Source organism: Lolium perenne, chromosome 6 (assembly GCF_019359855.2).
Source record: "Lolium perenne isolate Kyuss_39 chromosome 6, Kyuss_2.0, whole genome shotgun sequence".
In the NCBI taxonomy this organism is placed as follows: Eukaryota; Viridiplantae; Streptophyta; class Magnoliopsida; order Poales; family Poaceae; genus Lolium; species Lolium perenne.
In genome coordinates this window covers 99,690,507-99,717,392 of record NC_067249.2, presented here as the reverse complement: position 1 = coordinate 99,717,392, position 26,886 = coordinate 99,690,507, and the positions used below count along the sequence as shown (strand labels likewise).

The 26,886-nt window shown below is 43.9% G+C and overlaps 1 protein-coding gene across 1 annotated transcript; it reads left to right on the top strand.

Annotated features, from left to right (window-relative positions):
• The first annotated feature begins 24,151 nt into the window (after positions 1-24,151).
• Positions 24,152-25,420, top strand: LOC139832464 (uncharacterized). The gene has a single exon (XM_071822232.1). It carries the CDS (start codon positions 24,152-24,154, stop codon positions 25,418-25,420), a length of 1,269 nt encoding a protein of 422 aa, XP_071678333.1.
• The last annotated feature ends 1,466 nt before the right edge of the window (positions 25,421-26,886 follow it).

Below are 26,886 nucleotides of genomic sequence, written 5' to 3'. Positions count from 1 at the left end.
GATCAGGTCTCGGAAAAAATATGGTATCAAAGTAACCAAGGGAATAGTACTCAACGTTTATGGTTCAATGATTTATGTATATTCGTGGAATGCACTGGGGTCATTATGGGTAGCCAGGTCCCGCTGATGATCATTGATCGGAGAGTTATCTCGATCATGTCTCTAGTATTCTTGAACTGTAGGGTAATACACTTAGGGGTTCAGTGATGCTTTGAAATGCTTTTGGAGTAATTTAAAACACCGAAGAATAGAGAAGAGAGAACTGGAAGGGTCACAGGAGAATCAGAAGGATGTTCGAAGTGGTTCGAGAGGTGTTACAGATCATCGGGAATTAAATAATATATATTACATATTAATTAAATAATTAATATTGAAATATATATTTACTTAACTTTATAAAGGCGCATCCCACGTTAATGGGTCTCTCTTAGAGGGGATCCCGTTAAGGCCCCCTCCCAACTAGATAAGGGTAGGGGCGCCCTAGGGTTTGCATTTGGGGCGCATGGGCCACCTTGATGTAACATCCCAGGATTTGGGGTTACAAAAAGAGAAGGAAATAGATGTGTGCATTGCATTCATTCATAAAAAATCTGGGGAATTTTCATGCTCAAATAAAACCTGTCACAGTAACTGAAGTTTCACTTGAGTTGATGGAATTGAAGTAGATATCAAGTCAAGCGCTATAAACCTCAATGTTACCTTTGCTAAAACCTTGTTTTGGGTAGAGATGATTTGATCTAAGGGGTTAGATCAAATGGAACTAAAACCAACACAACAACACCTTAAGCAAGGATCAATGACCAGATCTTCTAAAGGATCATAATATGATATTCCTTGCAACCACATATAGATATCTACTCAACCACAAATAAAAGAATATGAAATAATTAGGAACCATTCTTAACTTGTCTTTTCCATGTCTTAAACAAATAAATATCCCTACCATGAACTTCATGGTATTGAACTAAACTCTTGAACCCAACACTAAAACAAACTTATCATTAGACCCTAGAGATGGAAGAGGCCTATAACCATCAAATAGATAAGAATCAGACTCTAAGTTATTAACACTTAAAAGTTAAGAAACTACCTTTGTGTATAATTTAATTCACTTATAAACTTATTACCAAATATGATAAACCACAAGGTTTAAAGTGCATAATAGCCACACATTCTTAATTGAATCATAAATTATTAAATGTGTGGAATATCACAAAACTAAATTCGTTTACATTACGAATTATAGTTCAAACTATTTGAATAAAATTAATTATGAGTATTTTGAAACTCATATAATCATGCCTAGGTGGAATCAAACACAACCATCCAAAAGTTATGCATAACATTCAATTTTGACATTTTGACCACAATTATAAGATAAAGACAATCATATATGATATGGTGTATTATCCACAAGTATAAAACCATCCACAGGATATTTAGTAACAAATGCCACTTGGCTATCCAAAAACAAATCACATGAGAGGATAATACCCATGCCACCTAGGATGAAAATATCTACATAGCTTGCATCCTAAGCTATGCCACCTCATGCTTAAAGGATTGCTATGGATGAGAGCATGACAACCAAGCACCTTACTCATCAAATCAAAACAAGAGTCACCACGTATATGTCATGATACTAGACCATGCCCAAGCCTATAAAAGGAACCCTCTTCCTTAGCCATTTGATCATCTAGTACCATGATACAAGGAAACCAACACATTGAACCACTCCATAAAATAGTTAGGACCAAGATGGAGCAGCTAGGAGGTGGAGGCATGCCACAAGATGCAGGTTTATCAGAATTCCCCGAAGAACAAGCTACAGAAGATAGCAAGGTAGAATTCTTAGGAAGACCACATATTTAGATAATCACATCATCATTCCTTGAGTAGAACCCTAGATTATAATCCAAGTCCTTGTGGAGTGAGAAGGGTAATTGGTATAACCATAGACAAATACTTCTAGCGATACTTTAGGAAGCCCATACCATGATCATCACAATTTGCTAATGATCAAAAAACAATTAGAACTTGAAGTAAGAATCCATTGAAGTAAGTTGATCATGTATAATGCATGATCATGTTGAGTACAAGTTAAACCCTACTTTGATAAGCAGATATCATCAACCACATGAAATCATAGAGAGAATACTATCAACCCTAAACCATCTCCAATATCTTGATTAGAGAAACAACTGGAGAATATCCAAATTTTGTTTAGCCAAGAACTTGTGGTCACCCTAGTTATATTTTCAAGTCATCATCCTATCATTGGTGAGGGAGACCAAACCCTAGTCAACTCAACATGTTATCAACACATACATAGGCTATTTTTTCAACCTAACTTGTGTATCAGTTGGTGATCACAAGTAAAACTTAAGACCATGCCATAAACTCAAATACTAGTAAAATGATTGGTTGATCAATCTTAGAACTAAGCCTAACCTTAAATCCATGAGATTTAACCAAGCAATCATTATTAGAATCATACCCAAGCTTGTGAGACAAGTGGGTAAAACCTTAAATGCACTCAAACTTGAATATAAAGAGCATACATTCTTTTATGGGAGACATAACAAAAAAACCTATAAGAATCTAAGATCACATCAATTATATTCCACCAATTATATTTTAGAATGTCCATATACTTAGAGATATTTAAGCACATGAAATCATGCCATTAAATCACCTTCTTAATACAAATCCATGAATAAATTTTACTTTGTAAATTATTTCTTGCAAAGTAATACCAAATAAAACCCTACATATCAATAGGTAAAAAAATCATCATTTGGAAAATAATTTGAATATTTCAAAGATGATATTCAAATTCATGCCCATATGAATGTTTAATCCAAATTTCAATAGTAAGTAATAAACTAATATGTTAAACCCCATAAAATCTCCTAATATATATCATATTTAAAAGTATTTGATAAATTTTAATATAATTAAAATAGATAGAAACATCTGCAAACAAAATTAATTCAAATTGGAATTCAAAAGGAAATAGAACACAAAAAATAAAACAGAAAAAGAGAGAAGAGAGGTGCTTACCAAAGCAGGTCGCAAAAGCCCAGGACGTTGCCCAGCCCACCATCTCCACGCCAGCCCAACCTAGCCCAATACCGAAACAGTATAAAAATAAGAAGACAAATGTCTTCGTATTCCTCCTCGAGCTCGACAACGCGGAAAAGTCGGTCGCCACGTCCCTGCCACCGTTGTGGACTTTCTCGGACGCCAGCGACCAGACCAGAAGCAAGTACAAGTTCCGTCTCGTCCGTCTTATCCCAAAAGCATCAAGATCCACGCTCAGAACCTCGTTGACGTCGCTGTTTTATCCCGGCCACTCCCGCCGGCGAAATAGTAAGCCAAGCCTCGTCGGTCACTATAAAAACCACCAGGGAAGTTCGCCGTGAAACCCTAATCCTTAGAGATTCTCTCATTTTCCCTCTACCTCTCTTAATCTCTCGCTTTCTTCTCCAACATGTCGCCGGCCAACTCTCAGCTGCCATTAATCCTTGCAACCCCATAGCCCGTCAAGTGGTTTAGGAGATGCGCTCGAGCACGATGATTGACCATCTAGAAGGAATCGAGAAGAGGAGGTCCCAGACGTCGACAATCGCCTGTTCCCTATCCCCGGCCATCATCGGAAATGGCGAAATAGAGCTCACCTCCATCCATGATTCTCTCCGGCGACCATCTAGGAAGAATAAGGGGAGTCTACGCGTCTCTAGAACTTTTTATTGCGTCCTAGGATCGTTGGTAGCTCCAGTTCCGAAACTCGCCGGAGTTGCTCCGCCGCGGGCTTGCTCTCCGGAATGCTCCGCTGGTCTTTTTGGAAAAACACCACCACCACGATGTTCAGCGGGTCAAGGGGGTTCGGTAGGGACTAGTCGCGCGTCCTCGGGTACCCTCAGTCGGCGGCGCCACCCTCAACTGGTCGCCGGCATCAAGCCGCCAGCGTCAAGCCGCCGACGAGTGGGTGACGTGGCCATGGGCCCCGCCAGCTATTTGACTTGGTCCTTGCCTGCATGGAAAATGACCTGGTTAATGGCCCCACCTGTCTGCGTCTGTGGGTAAAACTCGAACCAGTACATTTAGTGCTTATAGTTATTTCAATATTTCTGAAAACAGCCGAAAATTAGAAATTCATATCTACTAATTCATTTCTACTCAGAAAAATACAAATGAGATATCAAAATACTGATAAAAATAAAATCTATCCAATAAAAATATAATAATAATTTTTTATTAAAACAAATTTTTAATTATTTAACCTTTATTATTAAGCCTTTTCTTTTATCCTAAATTCAAATAAAATTCAATAATTAGTAGAACTTTCTAAAATAAATAAAAAACCATTTATAGTAAATAAAGAAAACATTAAAAGTAATTCTACTTGATCATATTAGCAGCAATATTATTATTGCGAGAATTTAAAACCCTAAATTGCATTTACCTTATTTATCCTTTCTTTGAAATGATAAAAAATAAGATAAATGCCAAAATCAATAGTAACTTGAACTTAAGATTTATTTATTAACTTTAACGCTACTCAAAAAATGTTTTCTCAACCATGGTAAGACAAATAGGAAACCCTAGCCATTATGAATAAAACTACAACCTCATAATTTTATGTGTGAGAAACTAAAACCCTAATTCTATATGTGAACCCTAGTGTGCTTCCACTTTAAAAAGATATATTTATCTAGAACCCTAGAAACTCATGAAATGTGATACTAATATCTTAATCCTTACCCATAGATCCTTACTTAGAAACTATATGCATGCTCATATTATATTAAGATAATACCAGCCGACAAACAAATGAAGTTATTATTCCATATCTTCATTTTGAATAAGACCTTATATGATCATGGTGATAAACCGTAATAGAAAACATGATTAGTATTTTACTTTACATGATCATACCCAACTTAAACCTGCAAATACTAGGTGCATAGGAAACATCTTGTTTAGGAACCAAGTATTCATTACTTAGTAAATCCAGTAGCAAACCCTAGAAACCACAAGCCTTCATCGAAGTACTTCTTATTTCTTAAGTAACATGTTCTTCAAAAGTTATTCTTTTAAAGAATATAACAAGTAATCATTAACCATGTCCATTTGTACTAAAACTAACAATTGTTCTTAACATGTTAAGAAAGAACATCTACTATTCCTTGTGTGCCAGCATTGTTATTATGATTATCATTATGTATTAACCACTTGCATATGATATCAAGTTAACCAAACCCTAATAAGAACCTCGTGTGTGAAACCACTCTAAAAGTGCAACACACCCTAAAGAAATCCTTACAACTCACTAAACCTAAATCTTCGGGGTTAGGTCACGTTTAGAGAGATTGCACCTCATACTTATGCATTATAGCATGTTTGCCAATCTTTTAAGCATTGTCCTGACCGGACGATAATGCTATTTCAGAATTTGGAGTTATCCCGTATCGAAGTCCTTGACTGCATAATCTTACAGTCAAGAAAGGCAAGTTCATCGCTTGCTCATGTCACCTTAAGTATTTTTATCAAATTACTTGCAAAGTATTATACTTATCACTCCTGCATTGAAAAGCAAAGTATTACTTTTACAATTATGAATATGACTATGTGGTGGGCAATGGAGCCATGGTATGAGTTTGGTGGAGGTTCCATTGCATTGGGTTATTCACCTAGGACTTAACAACAAATGTCGTTCAATGATTATTGCGCCATAATACCCGTGTTTGCCATAAGATCTTGAGTGGGATTGAGTACTCAACTATTCTTTTCCCTCTCCCATATCAACGGGTACACCTGCTGGTGGGCTAGCATCTGCTAGAAGGGATGAAGCCCCTATCGCTTCTACTGTTTGGTGTTTCTATGATGGATTGTAACGGGTTGGCTCAAGGGACTAGATCAGAGAATCAGTTCGCAGCCTGTGGTTTACAAAAGGGTAGGTATGCGGGGTCACGGACCCAGTGGTTGGCTATGACCTTACACCTGGCCTCACACCAAGAAAGTGTGAACGGGTTTGGCCGCCTGGTTGGTAACAAGGATAAGATATCTTATGGGTAAAGTAACACATCTCTGCAGAGTGTATCGAATTATGGCTTGTCACTCCCTATTCCGGGTTTGGAACTGTGAACGCTGCTGGAAAGGAACTCCATGAAGTTCTAGACATCTGGTGAAGGCTGACGGACATAGTTCTTCAGAATAAAAGCAACTTTTTGAAGAAATGTTTACAAAAAAATTGCATTGCCTATGACTTTCTGGTCCATGGTTGTAGCTAGTGCATTAAACACCTCTTTCCTATAATGAACTTGTTGAGTACGCTCATACTCATCCTTCTTTGTATCCCCTGCTTAGACATGAAGGCATTGAAGGAGGACCTATAGCAAACTCTAAGACAGAGGAGTCAACTACTTGAAGCGACAAGACCTTGTCAGAAGAACCAACGGAGTCAACCACTACATTTACCATGGATAAACCCTGGATTAGAAGTAGAAGGGAACTAGCTCCCTAATCCTAGCACCTAATTAGCTAGAGTTCAATCATAGTTTCTATAGAAGGTCTAGTACCTCGTTAGGTAGAGCTAGTAATCTTTACTATTAAATGGGAGTTGGTCGTTTGACACTCAACGCACTTTGGTGATCGTCATTAAAACAATACAGACCCTCTAATCTGATTTGATGTCTCCGCTTCGTCCGATCAAGCGAAAGCTCACGGTATCTTCATGCGAGCGCTGAAGTAATTATGGTATCATCAATCACGTTCGAGGCTATGGTATGCAAAGATATTTCGTATTCACCACCTGGTGCTCTTATCTCAAGCCACGGTGATTACGGTTCAAAATAATTAGGCAAATCTCTCCTTAATTAGGCGAGTCTCCCTGTTGCCGCTAATTGTAAATTAATTAGGAAATATTTTCTTGCCGTATATGTCATATGTCATTCCAGAAAAAACAAATGTCGTAATCTCATCTCCCTCTCGATCCAATCGCGCCGCCTCCTCACCACTCACCTCGCCAGTCATCACAACCCCTCCCACCGCCTGCCAGCAATCCTCCAACGATCATGGGCGCACGGCAGCATACGCGCATGATGACCGTTCACTATGCTCGTGCTCGCTCACGTGGCACGGGCGAGAGGAACTCGTCATATCCTAGGAATTTCTACGGTGAGGTATAGAGGAGGAGTTGGTGGTCTTTGCCTTCCCCGGTCACCCTTGAACCCGGTGCTGCTACCCTAGAGCTTTGGCACCAGTACCTGCCACCGGTGCATCCAGAGAACCAGTACCGATCCCTCGCCTACGCCGCTACCCGTGAGGTGAACTCCTGCTCTGAGCCAGTTCCCAGCCTCCGCTCCTGCTCCGTAACTCTCCTGCCAGAATGTGCGCATGACAGCGGCTTGGTTTCCCTCCCATCGGTGGATATTTGAGGAGAAATGATCTCATACATTCTATCACTTATTTACAACACACACGCGATGGTTCTTATACTTTACTAAGACACGATCTTTATTTCTGCAGGAGTTGAGTATATGTGTCCCTTGCATATGTCTTGCATGAAGAATAGATTGAATGTTCATATACATTACTGGTGACACAGAGGTGCTATTCTTTGGTGTTATATGAACTGGGATTCAATCTCTAGAACTAACATATCCATTCCAGCAATTAATAGATTAATGTGTGGGGAATATGAGATAGTCCTAGAACTTAAATTTGCTGCAGGCTTGTCCTATACGTCAAAGACATAACTTTGTTTCTAACAGATCACTGTAGGATTTTCTTCAGTTCATTATTCATCCCCTAAAATTAGCGATTATTCTGAGGTTATTATTGCATAAAAGGAAAGATAAACATATTAATTTCCGTTCAACCATTTTCCTCTTTTCAGTTATAATGTTCATTGTCGATATACTTGGGCACTGGTTCTAAGTGAAGTATTCTTTACATATCAGTATCTTTTCCTGTTGAGTATCATCATTTCGATGCTTCGTGGATATAGATGTCATTGGGCTCAAAGCTATCGCGGTGCAACACTCTGCACCTCTCATGCTTCAGGACTATGACTGTCAAATGCTATCTGGACACGAATACTCTTGTTAATATTGGCTTTGTCTTAGGCCTGCAGTCATTAGAATGTCATACTGAATTACATGTCCTGCTGTTTATAAATAGGGATCCAATTAGTACAGTGATCTTGTAGAAAGAATACACAACTTCTATCTGGGAATCAGAACAAACTTGTGTATCTGGGAATTACATGTCCTGCTGTTTAATGGCCTTGCGAATGACTGACCAACATATTTTTTTTGTTACATGCTCGATGGTTCTTCCTTCCTTATTAAAGTTCAGACACACCAGATAAATCACGATTTAATTTAATAAGTCTGCAAGGAAGAATTTGAATGTCCAGAAGTGTGGTCACATTTTTGGTTTTTGTTTAGAAGCTCGGATAACTACACAAAGAGGGTACAACTATGCCGCAAATCGTAGATCCGATGCTTTCTTACTTTGATATGGGCTCCTTTAAATGGATCGGCTTTGTGCGTCTTGTCTGATGTCTTGTCTAGGGAAGAGTTCAGCTAGATTTTGCTTGCATAACGAAAATAGTAAAAATGTAACTGCCATATATCTATACTATGAGCTTTCTATTTATATACTTGTATTTACATGCTGGTCAACAAAGATCCTATAGCTAAACATTTTTGTAGGCTAGATTTAAAGTGGGTGCCAAAAATAATAATTTATTATATGGTTGGTATATTTTGAATTTTCCAACAATTATCATTATTTGAAGCTGGGTCTTATTGTATCTTAACGAATGCTCTTTGTGGGGTATGCTCTAGCCTTAAATTATTCGAGGGGTATATCATTTTCAATATTTTTAGTTTACCCATGCCTTCACTTTCTTAGAATATATATCCTTTTACACTCATAGCATGTGCAACTTATGATACCAACTTTTTCTTAAACTGAACAAAATCACACGTTAAGACTTGCTTTTATTTCCAAAAGTGAGATACTGATATATGGTGTTTGCTAGATCGTTGTAATTAGAATATGTAATGCGTAGAAACACCATAAAATTTTGTTTTTTTCATAACCTTGTGATACACATGGTTCTATTTTTTTACCGTAGGGAAGCATGGAGGTGGAGGTGCAGAGACAAGTTTTATTTGGCTACATGCTAAGAAAAGTCTGAAGACAATCTCGTGTGAGCAGCATGACCGAGAAGAAGCATAACAGACCAACTCCTAGGCGTAACAATACACAAGCGTGTATATTGTAGGGGCAAAGCATATAAAAGCTATTATTTGAAGCCGTCTTCAAGATGCATTTGATGTGGAATTAAATGCTGAATAAAATATTGTACTATCATATTTAAATATATAACTTTTGATATGATGTTGAAATATAGCTTTTGATAGAATTTTGTTGTTTCTAGAATATTACATCACTATATATTTCTATATATTTGAATTTTCATAGTTGTATTATGTTTACACATATGGTGAGAGAAAAAAATAGAAGCCGTAGCAACGCACGGGCATTCAACTAGTAAGTTTAGTCCACGAGTTGTTCTTCTGGAGTTTATTTGTAGTTTTACATCATTGTAATTAGGATCCTATGTTGATCTTTTCTAAAGAGTCTGTGTTGTAATTCTATAGACATGCCTTGGACCGGCAAATGTTTGTGTTGTACCACTCTGAGGGATGTAATACTAGTGGAATGATGTTTCATTGGTGTTATGTCAATGACTTGCATACTGTTGGAGATATGCCCAAGAGGCAATAATAAAATGGTTATTATAATATCTTTGAGTTTATGATAATGTTTACATACCATGCTATAATTGTATTAACCGAAACATTGATACATGTGTGTTATGTGAACAACAAGGAGTCCCTAGTAAGCCTCTTGTATAACTAGCTTGTTGATTAATAGATGATCATCGTTTCATGATCATGAACATTGGATGTTATTAATAACAAGGTTATGTCATTATGTGAATGATATAATGGACAGCGTAGCATAAGATCACGTCATTAAGTTATTTGCTATAAGCTTTCAATACATAGTTACCTAGTCCTTATGACCATGAGATCATATAAATCACTTATACCGGAAAGGTACTTTGATTACATCAAATGCCACTGCGTAAATGGGTGGTTATAAAGGTGGGATTAAGTATCCGTAAAGTATGAGTTGAGGCATATGGATCAACAGTGGGATTTGTCCATCCCGATGACGGATAGATATACTCTGGGCCCTCTCGGTGGAATGTCGTCTAATGTCTTGCAAGCATATGAATAAGTTCATAAGAGACCACATACCACGGTACGAGTAAAGAGTACTTGTCAGGAGACGAGGTTGAACAAGGTATAGAGTGATACCGATGATCAAACCTCGGACAAGTAAAATATCGCGTGACAAAGGGAATTGGTATCGTATGTGAATGGTTCATTCGATCACTAAAGTCATCGTTGAATATGTGGGAGCCATTATGGATCTCCAGATCCCGCTATTGGTTATTGGTCGGAGAGAGTACTCAACCATGTCCGCATAGTTCGCGAACCGTAGGGTGACACACTTAAGGTTGGATGTTGAAATGGTAGAACTTGAAATATGGAATGGAGTTCGAAGATTTGTTCGAAGTCCCGGATGAGATCCCGGACATCACGAGGAGTTCCGGAATGGTCCGGAGAATAAGATTCATATATAGGAAGTCATTTTATGAGATTTAAAATGATCCGGAAGGTTCTATGGAAGGTTCTAGAAGGTTCTAGAAAAGTCCGGAAGAAACCACTTTGGAAGGCGGAGTCCCAGAGGGACTCCACCTCCCATGGCCGGCCAACCCTAGGAGGGTGGAGTCCACCTTGGTCTCCACCAAGGGGGCCGGCCACCCCCCCACATGGAAGGGGGGAATCCCACCCCAAGTGGGATTCCCACCTTGGGTAGGTTTCCCTATCACATGGAAGGTTTTGGGTTCGGGTCTTATTCGAAGACTTGTAGTCCAACACTTGGGGCTTCCACCAATATAATGAGGGGCCAAGGGGAGGGGGCCGGCCACCCCAACACCACAAGGTGGCCGCACCCCTCAAGTGGCCGGCGCCCCCCTCTCCCCAAACCCTAGCCGCCCCACTCTTCCACTTCCCGCACGCTTAGCGAAGCTCCGCCGGGTTTCTCCACCACCACCGACACCACGCCGTCGTGCTGCCGGATTCAAGAGGAGCTACTACTTCCGCTGCCCGCTGGAACGGGGAGGTGGACGTCGTCTTCATCAACAACCGAACGTGTGACCGAGTACGGAGGTGCTGCCCGTTCGTGGCGCCGTGATCAAGATCTTCTACGCGCTTTTGCAAGCGGCAAGTGAACGTCTACCGCAGCAACAAGAGCCTCATCTTGTAGGCTTTGGAATCTCTTCAAGGGTGAGACTCGATAATCCCCTCGTTGCTACCATCTTCTAGATTGCAACTTGGCTTGGATTGCGTGTTCACGGTAGGAATTTTTTTGTTTTCTATGCAACGAATCCCAACAGTGGTATCAGAGCCGTGTCTATGCATAGATGGTTGCACAAGTAGAACACAATGGTTTTGTGGGCGTTGATGCTCTTGTTGTCTTTAGTTTGAGTACTTTGCATCTTTGTGGCATAGTGGGATGAAGCGGCTCGGACTAACTTTACATGACCGCGTTCATGAGACTTGTTCCTCGTTCGACATGCAACTTGTATTGCATAAGAGGCTTTGCGGGTGTCTGTCTCTCCTACTATAGTGAAGATTCAATTTACTCTTCTATTGATAACATTAGTATCACCGTTGTGGTTCATGTTCATAGGTAGATTAGATCTCTCCCGAAAACCCTAAACCACGTAAAATATGCAAACCAAATTAGAGACGTCTAACTTGTTTTTGCAGGGTTTGGTGATGTGATATGGCCATAATGTGATGATGAATATGTATGAGATGATCATTATTGTATTGTGGCAACCGGCAGGAGCCTTATGGTTGTCTTTAAATTTCATGTTGAGTAGTATTTCAAAGTAGTTGTAATAGTTGCTACATGAGGTGAACAACCATGAAGACGGCGCAATGAACCTTGACGCCACGCCGACGATGATGGAGATCATGCCCGTTGATGATGGAGATCATGTCCGTGCTTTGGAGATGAAGATCGAAGGCGCAAAGACAAAAGGGCCATATCATATCACATATGAATTGCATGTGATGTTAATCCTTTATGCATCTTATTTTGCTTAGAATGCGGCGGTAGCATTATAAGATGATCCCTCACATTAATATCAAGATAATAAAGTGTTCTCCCCTCGTATGCACCGTTGCCAAAGTTAAATGCGTTTCAAAGCATCTCGTGATGATCGGATGTGATAGATTCAACGTTCATATACAACGGGTGTAAGCCATGTTGCACACGCGGAATACTTGGGTTTGCTTGACGAGCCTAGCATGTACAGACATGGCCTCGGGACAACAGAAACCGAAAGGTTGAACACGAGTCATATGGATGATATGATCAACATGTTGATGTTCACCATTGAAGCTACATCATCTCACGTGATGATCGGTTTTGGTGTAGTGGATTTGGATCGTGTACCACTTAACAACTATGAGGGATGTTGTATTAAGTGGGAGTTCATTAGTAATTAGATTAAAACATGAACTAATTATCATAAACTTAGTCTGAGTAGTATTTTGAATTAATTTTGTAGTATTGGTATCCGTTTACTACTATGCGCTAGTCTTGTAATTGAGATAGAAATACTGTTAAAATCTGACAAGAAACTTTACGGATTGGTACCGTATTGTTAAGAATCAAGAATTGATTAAGTCCTATTGCAAACTTTTAGTAAACCTCACATTGTTGATTCAAAGAGCTATGTTTTCAATTAGTAACTAAAGTTATCTTGTCTCCGTTCAAATCTGTTTGAAAAGTAAGGAGCTGAAAATTTAGTTTTCTGAAATAATCAAGGTATGAGATATATGTGATATCTAAGACCGTATTGCAAGATGATAGAATATAATTTGGTGAGACTACATAAACTCATAAGTTTTATGGGAATGTATGAAGGTTGAAGACGCCAGGTGTCACAATCCTCCAACTATTGGGGCACTAATAATATTTGCATATCCATGAAGTTATCATCCTTAGTATGCACCGTTGCTAAGACTCGTCGTTTCGAAGCATCACGTGATGATCGGGTGTGATAGATTCTACGTGTGCATACAACGGGTGCAAGCCAGATTTGCACATGCGAATACCAAGGTTAAAACTTTACGAGCCTAGCATGTACAGACATGGTCTCGGAAAGTCGTCATGATATGATGGATAAAATTATGAGTGAAATTGTTCATCATATTACAAAGTTACTAATAGTGAAATCTAAAACACGTGTCATGTGATGATCAACTTAAAAGTAAGAACCTCAAGGTTATTGGTATTTGACCAACAAACCTAGAAGTTAATAATGTTAAAGTGTTTTTCTGAATAATGAGGAAAGCTAAAAGAGAAACTGCAAAAGATATTTTGGCAGAAAGAAAAGAAAAGACTAGAAAGTCTAGCTCAGGTGTATATAAATGATATACATGTTATGATTGCATTCCTAGTTAAGTCACACTATGAAATTCTTGGGTATTAGTACTATATTGGTTGATATGAAGTGTCATACAAAACAACGCAATACAAGAATACAATGGCCTAAGTGACTGGCAAGGAATATGATAGGAATACACGTCTGGAACAAAATAAAGTGTTATTATGTTCGTCGTTGGCATTCTATCTAGCCCTTAGAATTTATAATAAAGAACTTAATAATTGTTATTTTGCTCTGGTCAAATGAAAACAATGAGTTGTTCCAATTATGACATTACTCCATGTATGATGGATAAGTTATTATAAATCTTAATGGTGAAACACACATACATAACACTAACGCTAAAATGCCATAAGGCAAATGATTTGAATTCCACTTATTTGTGGAACCGCCATTTAGGTCATGTTAGAAAGGAACACATGAAGGAACTCCATGCAAATGGATTTTTGGAGTCATTTGATTTTTGAATCGTTTGGCGCTTGCAAATCTTTTCTAAAGAGAATGACTAAAATACCGTTCATAGGCAAAGAGTTGAATGGGCAACTAACTTAGTGAAAACATACATAATGATGTATGTGGCTCACTGGGCATAGTTGTGTGGGGGAGATTCTTCTACTTCATAAAAACTTCCAACAATGAATTGAGTATATATATGTGGATATATTCGATAAGGAAGAAGTTTGAAACATTTGAATGGATTCAAATAAATTTCAGCATGAAGTGGAAATCATCGTAATAGAAAAGTCAAATATCTATGATTGGATCATTGGGAAAATATTTGAATTACGAGTTTTACCGAACATCTAAGAGAGTTATGAAATTGTTCTACAACTCACATTTCTTGAAGTATCATAGTGATGATATAGTATCCGAGAGATGTATCCAAACCTTGTTGGATTAATGATGAGATAAAATATTATGACGCCATTATATTTTTGTGGATTATGCTTTAGTGACTACCGCTTTTACACTTAATAGAGCATCATCATGATCCGTTGAAATGACACCATACGAGTTATGGCATGGGTATGAACCCTGATAATCTTTTCTTAAATTTTGGTATGCATAGCATAAGTAAATAAGTTTACAATCAAAATTGGATAAATGTCTTTGTTGGCTATCCCAGAATTTTGATTGGGAATTCTTCCCACGAGACAAAGACAAAAGTGTTTGTCAATGTTTCTTATTTCCAAGAAATTGTTTTCTAGCGAAGTATTTGAGTGGGAGGACAATAGAACTTGATAAAGTTTATGAACCTGAGCATAATGATCAGAGTAGCGCAACATCGGAAATTAGTTCCGGAAGTGGCCACAACGATCATGGCTCCCATGACTACAAAGTGTTTTAGCCATGGAGATCGAAGTACATATTGAACCTTGTAGGTACGGTTTACTTTGTGATCAAATAAATGATTTGTGGACAAAGGATTGATTTTGAACAATGATAAACCAACTACAAACAAAGAAGTTATGATGGGCCCTGACTCCGTTTAAAATGGCGATACGCCATGAAATCCAAGATAGATGAATACTTATTGAAAGTAAATGGATCTATAAAATTGATGAAGCTTGACTTGTCGAAAAGTTGTTTTGCGACAAAGTTCAAAGAGTTGAATACAATAAGATTAGATCTTCTGTAGCAATGCTTATAGTCTATGTGGATTATTCTAGTAATCACTACATATTTCTTTTATGAGATATGATAGTAGGATGACAAAATACATTACTTATCAGAAGTGTGTATTAAAGGTGTATACAAGATACAACCAAGAGTTTTGCTGGTCCGTGAAATACTAGATAGGTATACAAACTTCAATTGGATGAAGTAAGTATCATGGAGTTGGAATCTTCACCAGATGAAATAGTCAAAGAGTTTTTGATTTCATCAGAGACGATGAAGAGACTTGCATTTGCAAGAAATTAAGTGGGAGCGCTGAGACATATTTATAATACTTTATGTAGATGACATATAGTTGGTTATAAATAATGTAATTATATACTTGATTAAACAGGTTTCATTGAGAAATTAACTTCAATGAAAGGATATGGACTGAAACAAATTTAGTGTCAAGATCTATGAAGATAGATTGAAACACATAATAAGTTTAAGTCAAAGTACATAGAATGGATATTGAAGTAGTTCAATATAGAAATATTAAGAAAATGTTCTTGTCATGTGAAGGTTTAACAAGACTTGAGTGTATCTGACACTTGATGAGTAAAAACACATGAGTGATTTTAGATCATGAATAATATGTACATAATCAGATATCTTGTGCTCTAAAAAGTTAGGAGCATATACCAGAATGATTCATGTGATGATCATTGAAAAACAGTAAGAATATTCTTGAGTACTTAAGAAGAACCAAGAATATATATATATAGTTTTTGTATGAAGAAATGACAAACAAATCGTTGTAAAGTGTTGCACCGATATTTGTTTTGTCACATATGAAAATAAAATTTCAATTTCAAATTAGACTAAGTGTTGTTTAAAAGGTAGCACAATGAGCTAGAAGTTGTCTATGCTAGATTTAGAAGAGTTCTAAATATTGTGACGGATTCTACAAAAGAAGGCAGAGTATGTCATTGTTTTGACAATGACAAAGGATGTAAAGTCAAGAGGTTTCTTTAGAACTTGGTGTAGTTCGAATGAGTCGTAACTTTGAAGCTATATTGTGTGTGACAATATTAGTGACATATTTCGCATCGCGGAATTAAGGTTCCACCAGAAGACCAAACATATTTAATGCCGACTCATTTGGAAATGAGTGATGCGTTGAGACGCAAATGAATTACAAAATACATACGGTTCTGAGCATGTCAGATCCGTTGACTAAAACCTCTCCCGTGAGCAAAACATGATAAAGCACCAGAAGGCCAAGGTGTTATATCTTTACAAATGTAAACTAGATTATTGACTCTAGTGCAAGTTGGAGACTGTTGGAGATATGCCCAAGAGGCAATAATAAAATGGTTATTATAATATCTTTGAGTTTATGATAATGTTTACATACCATGCTATAATTGTATTAACCGAAACATTAATACATGTGTGTTATGTGAACAACAAGGAGTCCCTAGTAAGCCTCTTGTATAACTAGCTTGTTGATTAATAGATGATCATCGTTTCATGATCTTGAACATTGGATGTTATTAATAACAAGGTTATGTCATTATGTGAATGATATAATGGACACACCCAATTAAGCGTAGCATAAGATCACGTCATTAAGTTATTTGCTATAAGCTTTCAATACATAGTTACCTAGTCCTTATGACCATGAGATCATATAAATCACTTATACCGGAAAGGTACTTTGATTACATCAAACGCCACTGCGTAAATGGGTGGTTATAAAGGTGGGATTAAGTATCCGGAAAGTATGAGTTGAGGCATATGGATCAACAGTGGGATTTGTCCATCCCGATGACGGATAGATATACTCTGGGCCCTCTCGGTGGAATGTCGTCTAATGTCTTGCAAGCATATGAATAAGTTCATAAGAGACCACATACCACGGTACGAGTAAAGAGTACTTGTCAGGAGACGAGGTTGAACAAGGTATAGAGTGATACCGATGATCAAACCTCGGACAAGTAAAATATCGCGTGACAAAGGGAATTGGTATCGTATGTGAATGGTTCATTCGATCACTAAAGTCATCGTTGAATATGTGGGAGCCATTATGGATCTCCAGATCCCGCTATCGGTTATTGGTCGGAGAGAGTACTCAACCATGTCCGCATAGTTCGCGAACCGTAGGGTGACACACTTAAGGTTGGATGTTGAAATGGTAGAACTTGAAATATGGAATGGAGTTCGAAGATTTGTTCGAAGTCCCGGATGAGATCCCGGACATCACGAGGAGTTCCGGAATGGTCCGGAGAATAAGATTCATATATAGGAAGTCATTTTATGAGATTTAAAATGATCCGGAAGGTTCTATGGAAGGTTCTAGAAGGTTCTAGAAAAGTCCGGAAGAAACCACTTTGGAAGGCGGAGTCCCAGAGGGACTCCACCTCCCATGGCCGGCCAACCCTAGGAGGGTGGAGTCCACCTTGGTCTCCACCAAGGGGGCCGGCCACCCCCCCACATGGAAGGGGGGAATCCCACCCCAAGTGGGATTCCCACCTTGGGTAGGTTTCCCTATCACATGGAAGGTTTTGGGTTCGGGTCTTATTCGAAGACTTGTAGTCCAACACTTGGGGCTTCCACCTATATAATGAGGGGCCAAGGGGAGGGGGCCGGCCACCCCAACACCACAAGGTGGCCGCACCCCTCAAGTGGCCGGCGCCCCCCTCTCCCCAAACCCTAGCCGCCCCACTCCTCCACTTCCCGCACGCTTAGCGAAGCTCCGCCGGGTTTCTCCACCACCACCGACACCACGCCGTCGTGCTGCCGGATTCAAGAGGAGCTACTACTTCCGCTGCCCGTTGGAACGGGGAGGTGGACATCGTCTTCATCAACAACCGAACGTGTGACCGAGTACGGAGGTGCTGCCCGTTCGTGGCGCCGTGATCAAGATCTTCTACGCGCTTTTGCAAGCGGCAAGTGAACGTCTACTGCAGCAACAAGAGCCTCATCTTGTAGGCTTTGGAATCTCTTCAAGGGTGAGACTCGATAATCCCCTCGTTGCTACCATCTTCTAGATTGCATCTTGGCTTGGATTGCGTGTTCGCGGTAGGAAAATTTTTGTTTTCTATGCAACGAATCCCAACACATACTACATCATGCAGTGGTATGCTGGGTCACCACACTTGATCTGCCGCCTCTCTCCCTTGTTTGACCGGCCAACTGATAATTTTAGCGGCCCATTTTATTAATGGGCTGGCGTGTCAGTCCGTTTAGTTGGTGGGTCGGCCCATTATCCCACTACATAAATATTTACGTGGGCCTAGTAAGGCCCAATAGCCTTGTTGGGCCGAGGTGCGTGAGGCTCGTTGTTATTTATCGGGCCAACGCATCTGCGATTTGCTATGTTAAACATGCCGGTCTGTAAGGCGCTTTAGGATTTTTTGGGCCAGCCCATATGTGATTTCGCTTAATTGGGCCATTACCGGGATTGGAATTTGTGATTTAGTTTGCGTCAAGAACGGCCAGTTATATCTGAGAATATTTATGCAACACATGATTTCAGTCGGATAGCCTGACTATTGTACATAGAGGATGACATGCGGTCCCATTTTGCAGCTGCGGTCTCAACGTTTCCAAGGAGGCGTGAGATCAAAAGAAAAAGAAAGTAGACAAAAAATAGGGGTAAAAAATAACTTCAAGAAAGGAAACTTTTATTGTACATAGAGGATGACATGTGGGTCTCATTTTGTAGTAGCGGTCTCAACGTTTCCAAGACGGCACGAGATCGAAAGGAAAAGACACGTGGCCAAATATCAGGTGTCAAAAATAACTAACAAGAAAGGAAAGATTTATTGTTCATAGAGGATGACATACGGGTCGCATTTTGCAGCATCGGTCTCAACGTTTCCAAGGCGGCACGAGATCGAAAGAAAAAGGCAAGTGACCAAATATCAGGTGCCAAAAATAACTCCAAGAAAGAAAAGGCTTATTGTTCATAGAGAATGACATGCAGATCCCATTTTGCAGCAGCGGTCTGAACATTTCCAAGGCGTCATGGGATCGAAAGAAAAAGGAAAGTGACCAAATATCAGGTGCCAAAAATAACTCCAAAAAGGAAATGTTTATTGTTTATAGAGGATGACATGCGGGTCCTATGTTTCAGCAGCGGTCTCAATGTTTCCAAGGCGGCACGGGGTCGAAAGAATAAGGTAAGTGACCAAATATCACGTGCCAAAAATAACTCCAAGAATATAAACTTGACTGTACATAGAGGATGACATACATGTCCCATTTTGTAGCAGCGGTATCAACGTTTGCAAGGCAGCACGGGATCAAAAAAAAATGAGTAGCTAGAAATCAGGGGGTCAAAAAAAATCCAAGAAAAGAAACATTTTTCGTTAAGATAGGATGACATGCAGGACCCATGATCCTGCAGCGTAAATGGCCCGATCGGAGAGTGTTGAACGAGATGACGCGATCGAGAAAAAAACATCGTTAGAGACGCTGGCATCTGTTCCCTACATCCCTGGGCGGTGCGGATTTGCGTTGACTTGGCCGACGCACCCGAGAATTCATCATGCATCACTTCCTGGGCCACCATACGCGACGTTTTTCATGTTTACGTCAGGCTAGATGGACTCAAAAACTAGAATTTTTTTTTTTTTGACATGCACCATGGAGAGAGCAAAAATCAGCGCGACTTTCAATTCGTCAGCCATGGCAATTTTTGTTGTAGTGGATTGCTTCACTATTGCCCTGTCCAAATTCTTTTCCTTTTTTTTGCGGAATGGAGGAGATAATATTAAACCAGCGATCTTACAGATAAACCCAGAAGAAACTGAAAATTACAACAAGGCCCTTCTTCTAGATCTCGATGGGGACGCCGCACGGAAGCCGTCGGTGGCGCGCGGCTGCCGCTGCTCCGCTTCATGCCTTGGATAGGAGTCAGCCCCGAGGCAGCCGGGAAGTCGTCGATCGCCGGATTTGCCGATCGTACTCGCCGGAACGCCGCCATCGTCGCGCTGGACTTCAACACCATCTCCACCACTTTAATACTACGGATCCGCCGCACCGGATCCGGCCGGGGCACACCGAGCGCCGCCACTCCGAAGACCAGCGACCTCGACGAAGACGGCCACCGCGCGAAGGAGCTCCGAAGACCACCCACGTGAGAGGGGAGAGCAGCCGCCACCACACACCACACCGCCGCCATCACCGCCTCCAGGACGACGCCGGCTGAGATACCACCGAACCCTACACTATGTACAAGCCTCGATCTACGGATTCCCCACCCTCCCGCCGCCGAGGCGACCGCCGGAGGAGGAGGAATCCGCAGATCGGAGGCGAGCGAGGTGGGACGACGGAGGAGTTTCAGAAATCGCCTCTCTGGGTACTGTAGCGGGAGAGAGGAGGCGTCCAAATTCTTTTCCTTAAATTGCAGTCTTTGTCGATTTTTTCAGACAAAACTTGATAAGTTCCTGATTGCATCCGAGGATCCTTTTAATCATGGATTGCCTTTCCCGGAGCCAAATACACCCAAAAGTGCAAATGCCGAAGATACTTGAGTTGGCTCTTCATTCGTGAAGCAAGATGATCATATCAAACAACTGCAGAAAGAGCTATCCATTATGAACGAATTGGTTACTGATGCGCATTCGCAAGTAGAATGAGAGAAACATCGAGAACGTTACATGTTGGATGTCATTGCGGAGGCGAGCGAAAATATGCAATGTAAGTGTCGCAGAGCCCCCAAGTCCTTGTGTTTGCTGTCATCCAATGAATGTTGCTTCTTGGTTTTTCACCAGATATTCATTTTTACTCCGTTGTCGAAGATCAACGTGTCCAAGCATGGATGCGTGTCCTTGAAGAATTTTCCGCTGGAACGAGCATCGATTTTCAGACTAACCAGAGACGATGTCGATGATGGAAGCAGCCGTTGCGTGAGATGACCGTTGGAGCTCCTCTCTCTCGCGACGCCGTCCGGCGCGACGGCGCCTCGCTGCTCTCCAACGGCGCTCCCCGTCGATCCCCTGTGTCTGGCCACCTCCCTCCACCGCCTCCCACCCTTCCTCCGGGTCTTCCCCCAACCTTGGTGGCCCACTCAGCTACAACCTCCAGGCGCTCCGTTTCAGGATCTGCATCTGCGATGGCGGCTCCTCCACGCGCCCTCCGACCGCCGGCGTGCGGCGGATGGGCACCTCACCGGCTTCGGAGCGTGGTCGTCAGAAGCTCCCCCCTCGACGAGCCTTCACGCAAGGAGAGCGAGGCCATCTGCGCCTCCCTGTCTGCATGGCGTCGCGCAACGTCTTCGCCCGTCCGGGCTTCTTCTTCCGCTCCGGTTGGGATCCTCCGCGCCCCGTCCACTGCGGGAGCTCCAACGAGACAAGGGCCACGCAAATCCGTGCGTTTCATCCTGCCTGCACCGTCGTCTGACCGCGCCCTTGGGGCCCACCAACGCGGTTCGAACCGCCAAGACGCCTCATCTTCTACACGCCTCTCGGCACGCCAGGATCCGGCCGACACCGCCGCGGAAGATGGTTGGACGCTAGTTATGTCCCGCCGCGCGCGACGGGAAGCCCGAAGGGTCGCCGGTTCACTCAACGGCAGTCTTCGCCGCCTCGACTCCCCAACCCGTGGCGCCGTCCGCCCAGCTCCCCCGTCTACAAAAGCTGTGGCCAGGGTTTGCCACCGATGCAGCTCTCCTCACCATCTGGTCGCCTCCTGTTCTCGCCCACGTTGCCGTCGCCCCCAACCTCGCCCACGTCCGTCTAGCAGGCCACGACTGAAGAGTGCTCCCCGCCCTCCTCCGACAGTCATGTCCTTCCTCGGTCATCCTTCCACGCGCGAGGAGGAGGACACCTGCTTCATCGCGACTTCATACGACCTCGACCGCGAGCGTTTGGATTGGGAGAGCACCGCCATTGTGGCATGGGTCATCGCGGCGCCGTCAGGGATGGATCGCTCCGACGTTGAGGATGTATTCCGTCGCAAGTTTCGCCTTCGCGCCTCTGAGCTGATGGTGAGCGCTCACTTCCCGGAGCAATTCCTTGTGAAGTTCTCCTCCGTCGAGATACGTGAGGAGGTCATGCGCACGGAGCGCTGCAACTTCAAGATGGATGGCCTCGATGTCCACTTTCGACCTTGGCGTGCTGTCTCTCATGCCTACAACGCCGACCTACACTTCCGCGTCCATGGGGTCGTCGACGGCCTTCCCCCTTTCGCTTGGAGGCCGGAGGTGGTGGACCAACTTGTGGGACGCAAGTGCTCCGTCCAACGCCTCGATGATGGGTTTACTACTATGGAGGACACCTCCTCCTTCGGTCTATGGGCATGGACGCCTTCTCCCCACCGCATCCCCAAGGTACTATGGTGCACGCTTGTGAACAAGGGTGCGGGCGGCCTCTCCTCCAAGGTCCGCATCGAGGAGGATCGCCCGGATCAGTGGAAGAGGGGAGTCTCTTTCCGTGTCCTTCTTCACGTGGACTGCGTCGAGGACTACACTGCCGCACCGATCCTCGACGGTGGCGAGCCGATCTCCAGCTTCAAGCCAACCGTGCACTCCTTGCCGCGTTGCCTTTTGGGTACCATCGACGGTCGGCCTGTGGATGTGGGTTCGGGTTCCATCCTGCCGGCCCCCATCCCAGCCTTGGGTGAGCTCGGCCCGGCCTTCAATCAGCGCCTTGACGACAGCGACCGCCGCGAACGGTCACGCTCGGCTGCCACGGAAGACCTCATCAACACACGTCGCTCTCGCCCCTGGGAGGATGATAGACGTGCGCCGAGTCGCTCCCTTTCCAGGGCCAGGACACATCGTCGCTCTCGCTCTGCGGAGTCTAAGGATCGCCGCCGAAGCCGCTCTCGCATGGAATCTCGCTGCGATGATAGGCAGCTGCGCAAACGCCACCACCGGGAGGACGACGACGACGAAGATCGAAGGGAACCTCGCCGCGAGTCCTCACGCCGCTCCTCTTCCCGCTCCCTCCGCGCCAAGTCTGCAGGACATCATCGCGGCAGCAGAGAGGGACGCTCCTACGGGCATGGGGCCGACGGTTCTACAGGCCGTCGCGATGGCTACCGACGTCACTTCGTCAAAAAACATGGTGCCGCAGCCGAGCCCCTGGTTCGGCCGAAGCTCCCCTCCATCATCACATGCGACACGGACGGCAAGGATTGGTCTTCCACCCTCAAGGAGTTGCCGCCGGCTTTTGCCCGGGGGTTCTCGCGTCTGGCCTCGCCCCCCCCTCAAGTGCTGCAGCAGCCGTCCCACCCCAGCTCCTGGACGGATGATGGGCTTGACAACGCAGCGACGCCCCCTTTTTCGCCTCCCCGTCAAGCATCCCCTTCCCCGACGCTATCTCCGGTCGTGGTGCCGGACTCTTGGGAAGACGCTGAGGACGTCTCCGTCGAGGACGTCCTCCCTCAGGCTTCCGATGCCCCTGTGTTTGAAGTTGGAGCTCCTGCCGGCTCCGGCAACTTGTTTGCGCCTCCTCAAGTGCCGCTCCTTCCGTGCCCTACGCCGGCTCCGCCTCGGCGCAAGCAGCCAGAGGTCCAGCCCTCTTCTGAGTTAAGGCGCAGCGCCCGTTTGAGCAACAAACCGAAGATGCATGCTTTAGATAAAGCCGTCCAAGTTCTTAACACAAAGATGGGTGTCTCCGATGCTGGTTTCCCTCTGATGGACGCTAGGAAGGCTTACATCGACAAGTTTAAAACGCCGCTCCCGGACACGGCGATCGAGGCCCTCGCCAAGCTTTTCAAGCTTAACATCCGCAGCATGGCTGAAGCCGACGAGTCGCTCATCGCCATGGGAGGCCCAGGAGGGTGCGAGGCGGAGGCCCTTGACGTGTCTGTTTAGTTTGGTTGCTTCAGCTGCGTTTGCTTCATTCTTGTCTTCTTTATTGGACAAGTTCCTGTTTTTCGTCTTTGTAGTGCTGCTACCCCGCCTTTTTTATCTTCACTATGATCGGTCCGGACATCTCCATCGCTGATTGGAACACCCGTGGACTTAATGATCAAGCCCGTAAAGACACTGTTCACGCCTTCCTCGCTGATACCCGCTGTCATATTGCTTGCATTCAAGAGACCAAGCTTGATCACATCGACCAACAAACGGCTTCTTATATCGGCGGATTTAGGCTTCGATCCTTCGCCCATCGGCCGGCTATTGGCACTCGAGGCGGCATCCTCTTGCTATGGGACGAAGATCATGTGGAGGTCTCCAACGTCCACCTCGGCACCTTCTTGATCTCGGCCAACATCTCCATCCGGGCTTGCGGCACCACCTTCAAGCTTACTACTGTTTATGGTCCTACAGACCACGCTGAAAAAGAAGCCTTCCTCAACGAGACCATCGCAGCCAAGCCCTCAGACGACTCCAAATGGCTCATCATTGGAGATTTCAATCTCATCTACAAAGCGGAAGATAAGAACAACAGCAACCTCAACTTCCGCCTTATGGGTCTGTTCAGAAGAGCCCTCACTACATGTCAGCTCAAGGAGCTGAAGCTGCAAAACCGCAAGTTTACCTGGAGCAATGAGAGGCAATCTTCAACTCTTGTGCGCCTCGACCGGGCTTTCTGTAATACGACATGGGACCTTATGTTCGAGAATCATGTGCTTTTTGCCCTGTCTTCGTCTCTGTCTGATCACTGCCCTCTCCTGCTGTCCAACCAGAGTGGTCTGCGGAAATCGCCTGTTTTTCGCTTTGAGTCCTTCTGGATCAAGATGCCGGGGTTTATGGAGGTCGTTAAACAAGCTTGGTCTGCGCCCTCATCTCATACTCAGCCGACCCATATCTTCAGCCACAAGCTTAAGACCACGGCTCAAGGGCTCAGATCTTGGAGCAAGAGTCTCTTCTCCGACAGCAAGCTTCAACTCCTTATGGCCCTGGACGTCATCCTTCAGCTGGATGTGGCTCAAGAATCCCGTGCTCTCTCCGAAGATGAATGTTGGCTCCGTGCCAATCTGAAACGTCGGGTAAAGGGACTTGCAGCGCTTGAAAGGTCCCGCAAGCGTCAAGCTTCCAGAATTCGTTACCTCCGCGATGGCGATGCCAACACCAAGTTCTTCCATCTACGGGTCAACGCGAGGAAGCGTAAAAACCACATCGCCAGACTTAAGCATAACTCCGGGTGGGCCGTGTCTCATGAAGACAAGGCTGGGCTGATCTTCGACCACTTCTCGCGCTCTCTCGGATGGCCTCCTCCTCGTTCTCTTGACTTCAACTAGGAAGTGTTGGACCCCCCAAACCACTCTCTGGAGGACCTCGGCCTACCTTTCTCTGAAGATGAAGTCAAGGCGGCTCTTGAGGACATGCCTGCCGATAAGGCCCCGGGCCCAGACGGTTTTTCCATCGCCTTCTTTCAATCCTGTTGGGATGTGGTTAAGAATGACCTTATGGCCGTGATCAATGCCTTCTCCGAGCTGTCGGCTTCTAGCTTTCACATCGTTAACACTGCCAACGTCGTGCTCCTGCCTAAGAAGGACGGTGCGGAAGCTATCTCTGACTTCAGACCCATCAGCCTCATCCACGCGGTCCCTAAGATCATTGCTAAAGCTATGGCACGCCGCCTCAGCCCGAAGATGAACGACATTGTTTCCCGAAGTCAGAGCGCTTTCATCAAGACAAGAACTATCCATGATAATTTCATGTATGTCAGGAACACTGCTCATCGGCTGCACCGTACAAGAACTCCTTCCCTCCTCATCAAACTAGACATTGCCAAGGCTTTCGACACGGTCCGTTGGGACTATATGCTGGACCTCCTTCAACGCCTTGGTTTTCCTCAGAGGTGGAGAGCCCTGCTAGTGACTCTTTTCTCCACGGCCTCTTCTAGGATTATCCTTAACGGAATCCCTGGGAAAGACATCTTGCATGGTCGTGGCCTTCGTCAGGGTGATCCTCTCTCGCCTCTCCTTTTCGACATCGCCATCGACCCTCTTCAGAGGCTGCTGGATAAGGCGACAGAATCGGGCGTGCTCTCTGCTTTGCCAGGTGGCTTTCAGGGCCCCAGAGTCTCTCTCTATGCGGATGATGCTGCCATCTTCCTTTCGCCCACGAGGCACGATGTCGAAGGCTTGGCTAACTTTCTGCAAAGTTTTGGGGAAGTCTCTGGCCTTGTGACCAATGTGACCAAGAGCTCCATCGCCCCCATCCAATGCGCCAGCTTAAACCTGGAGGAGGTCTTAACTGATTTCCCGGTTGCCACGACCCCCTTCCCCATCAAGTACCTAGGGTTGCCCCTCTCCCTTGGAAGACTTAGGCGGGTGGACCTCCAACCCTATATCGACAAGGCGGTTTCTCGCCTAAACCCATGGAAGGGGAAGTTCCTAAATCGCGCTGGTTGTACGGCGCTTGTTAAGTCCGTGCTCTCCTCCATGCCAATCTTCTTGCTGACAGCTTTAAAGGCGGACAAAGGCATCCTCAAGGCCTTTGCTAAGATCAGTCGCGACATGCTCTGGGCTTGTAAGGAGGTGGTTAGCGGAGGGAAATGCAAAGTCAACTGGCAAAAGGTCTGCCGCCCCAAGGAACTCGACGGGTTGGGGGTTCTAGACATGGAGAAGTTCTCTCGGGCCCTTAGGCTCCGTTGGCTTTGGTATGAGTGGACGGCTCCTGAGAAACCTTGGGTGGGTACTGAAACCCCCAACGACGCTTCCGACCGGGACCTCTTCAACGCGGCTACCCATGTCACCAT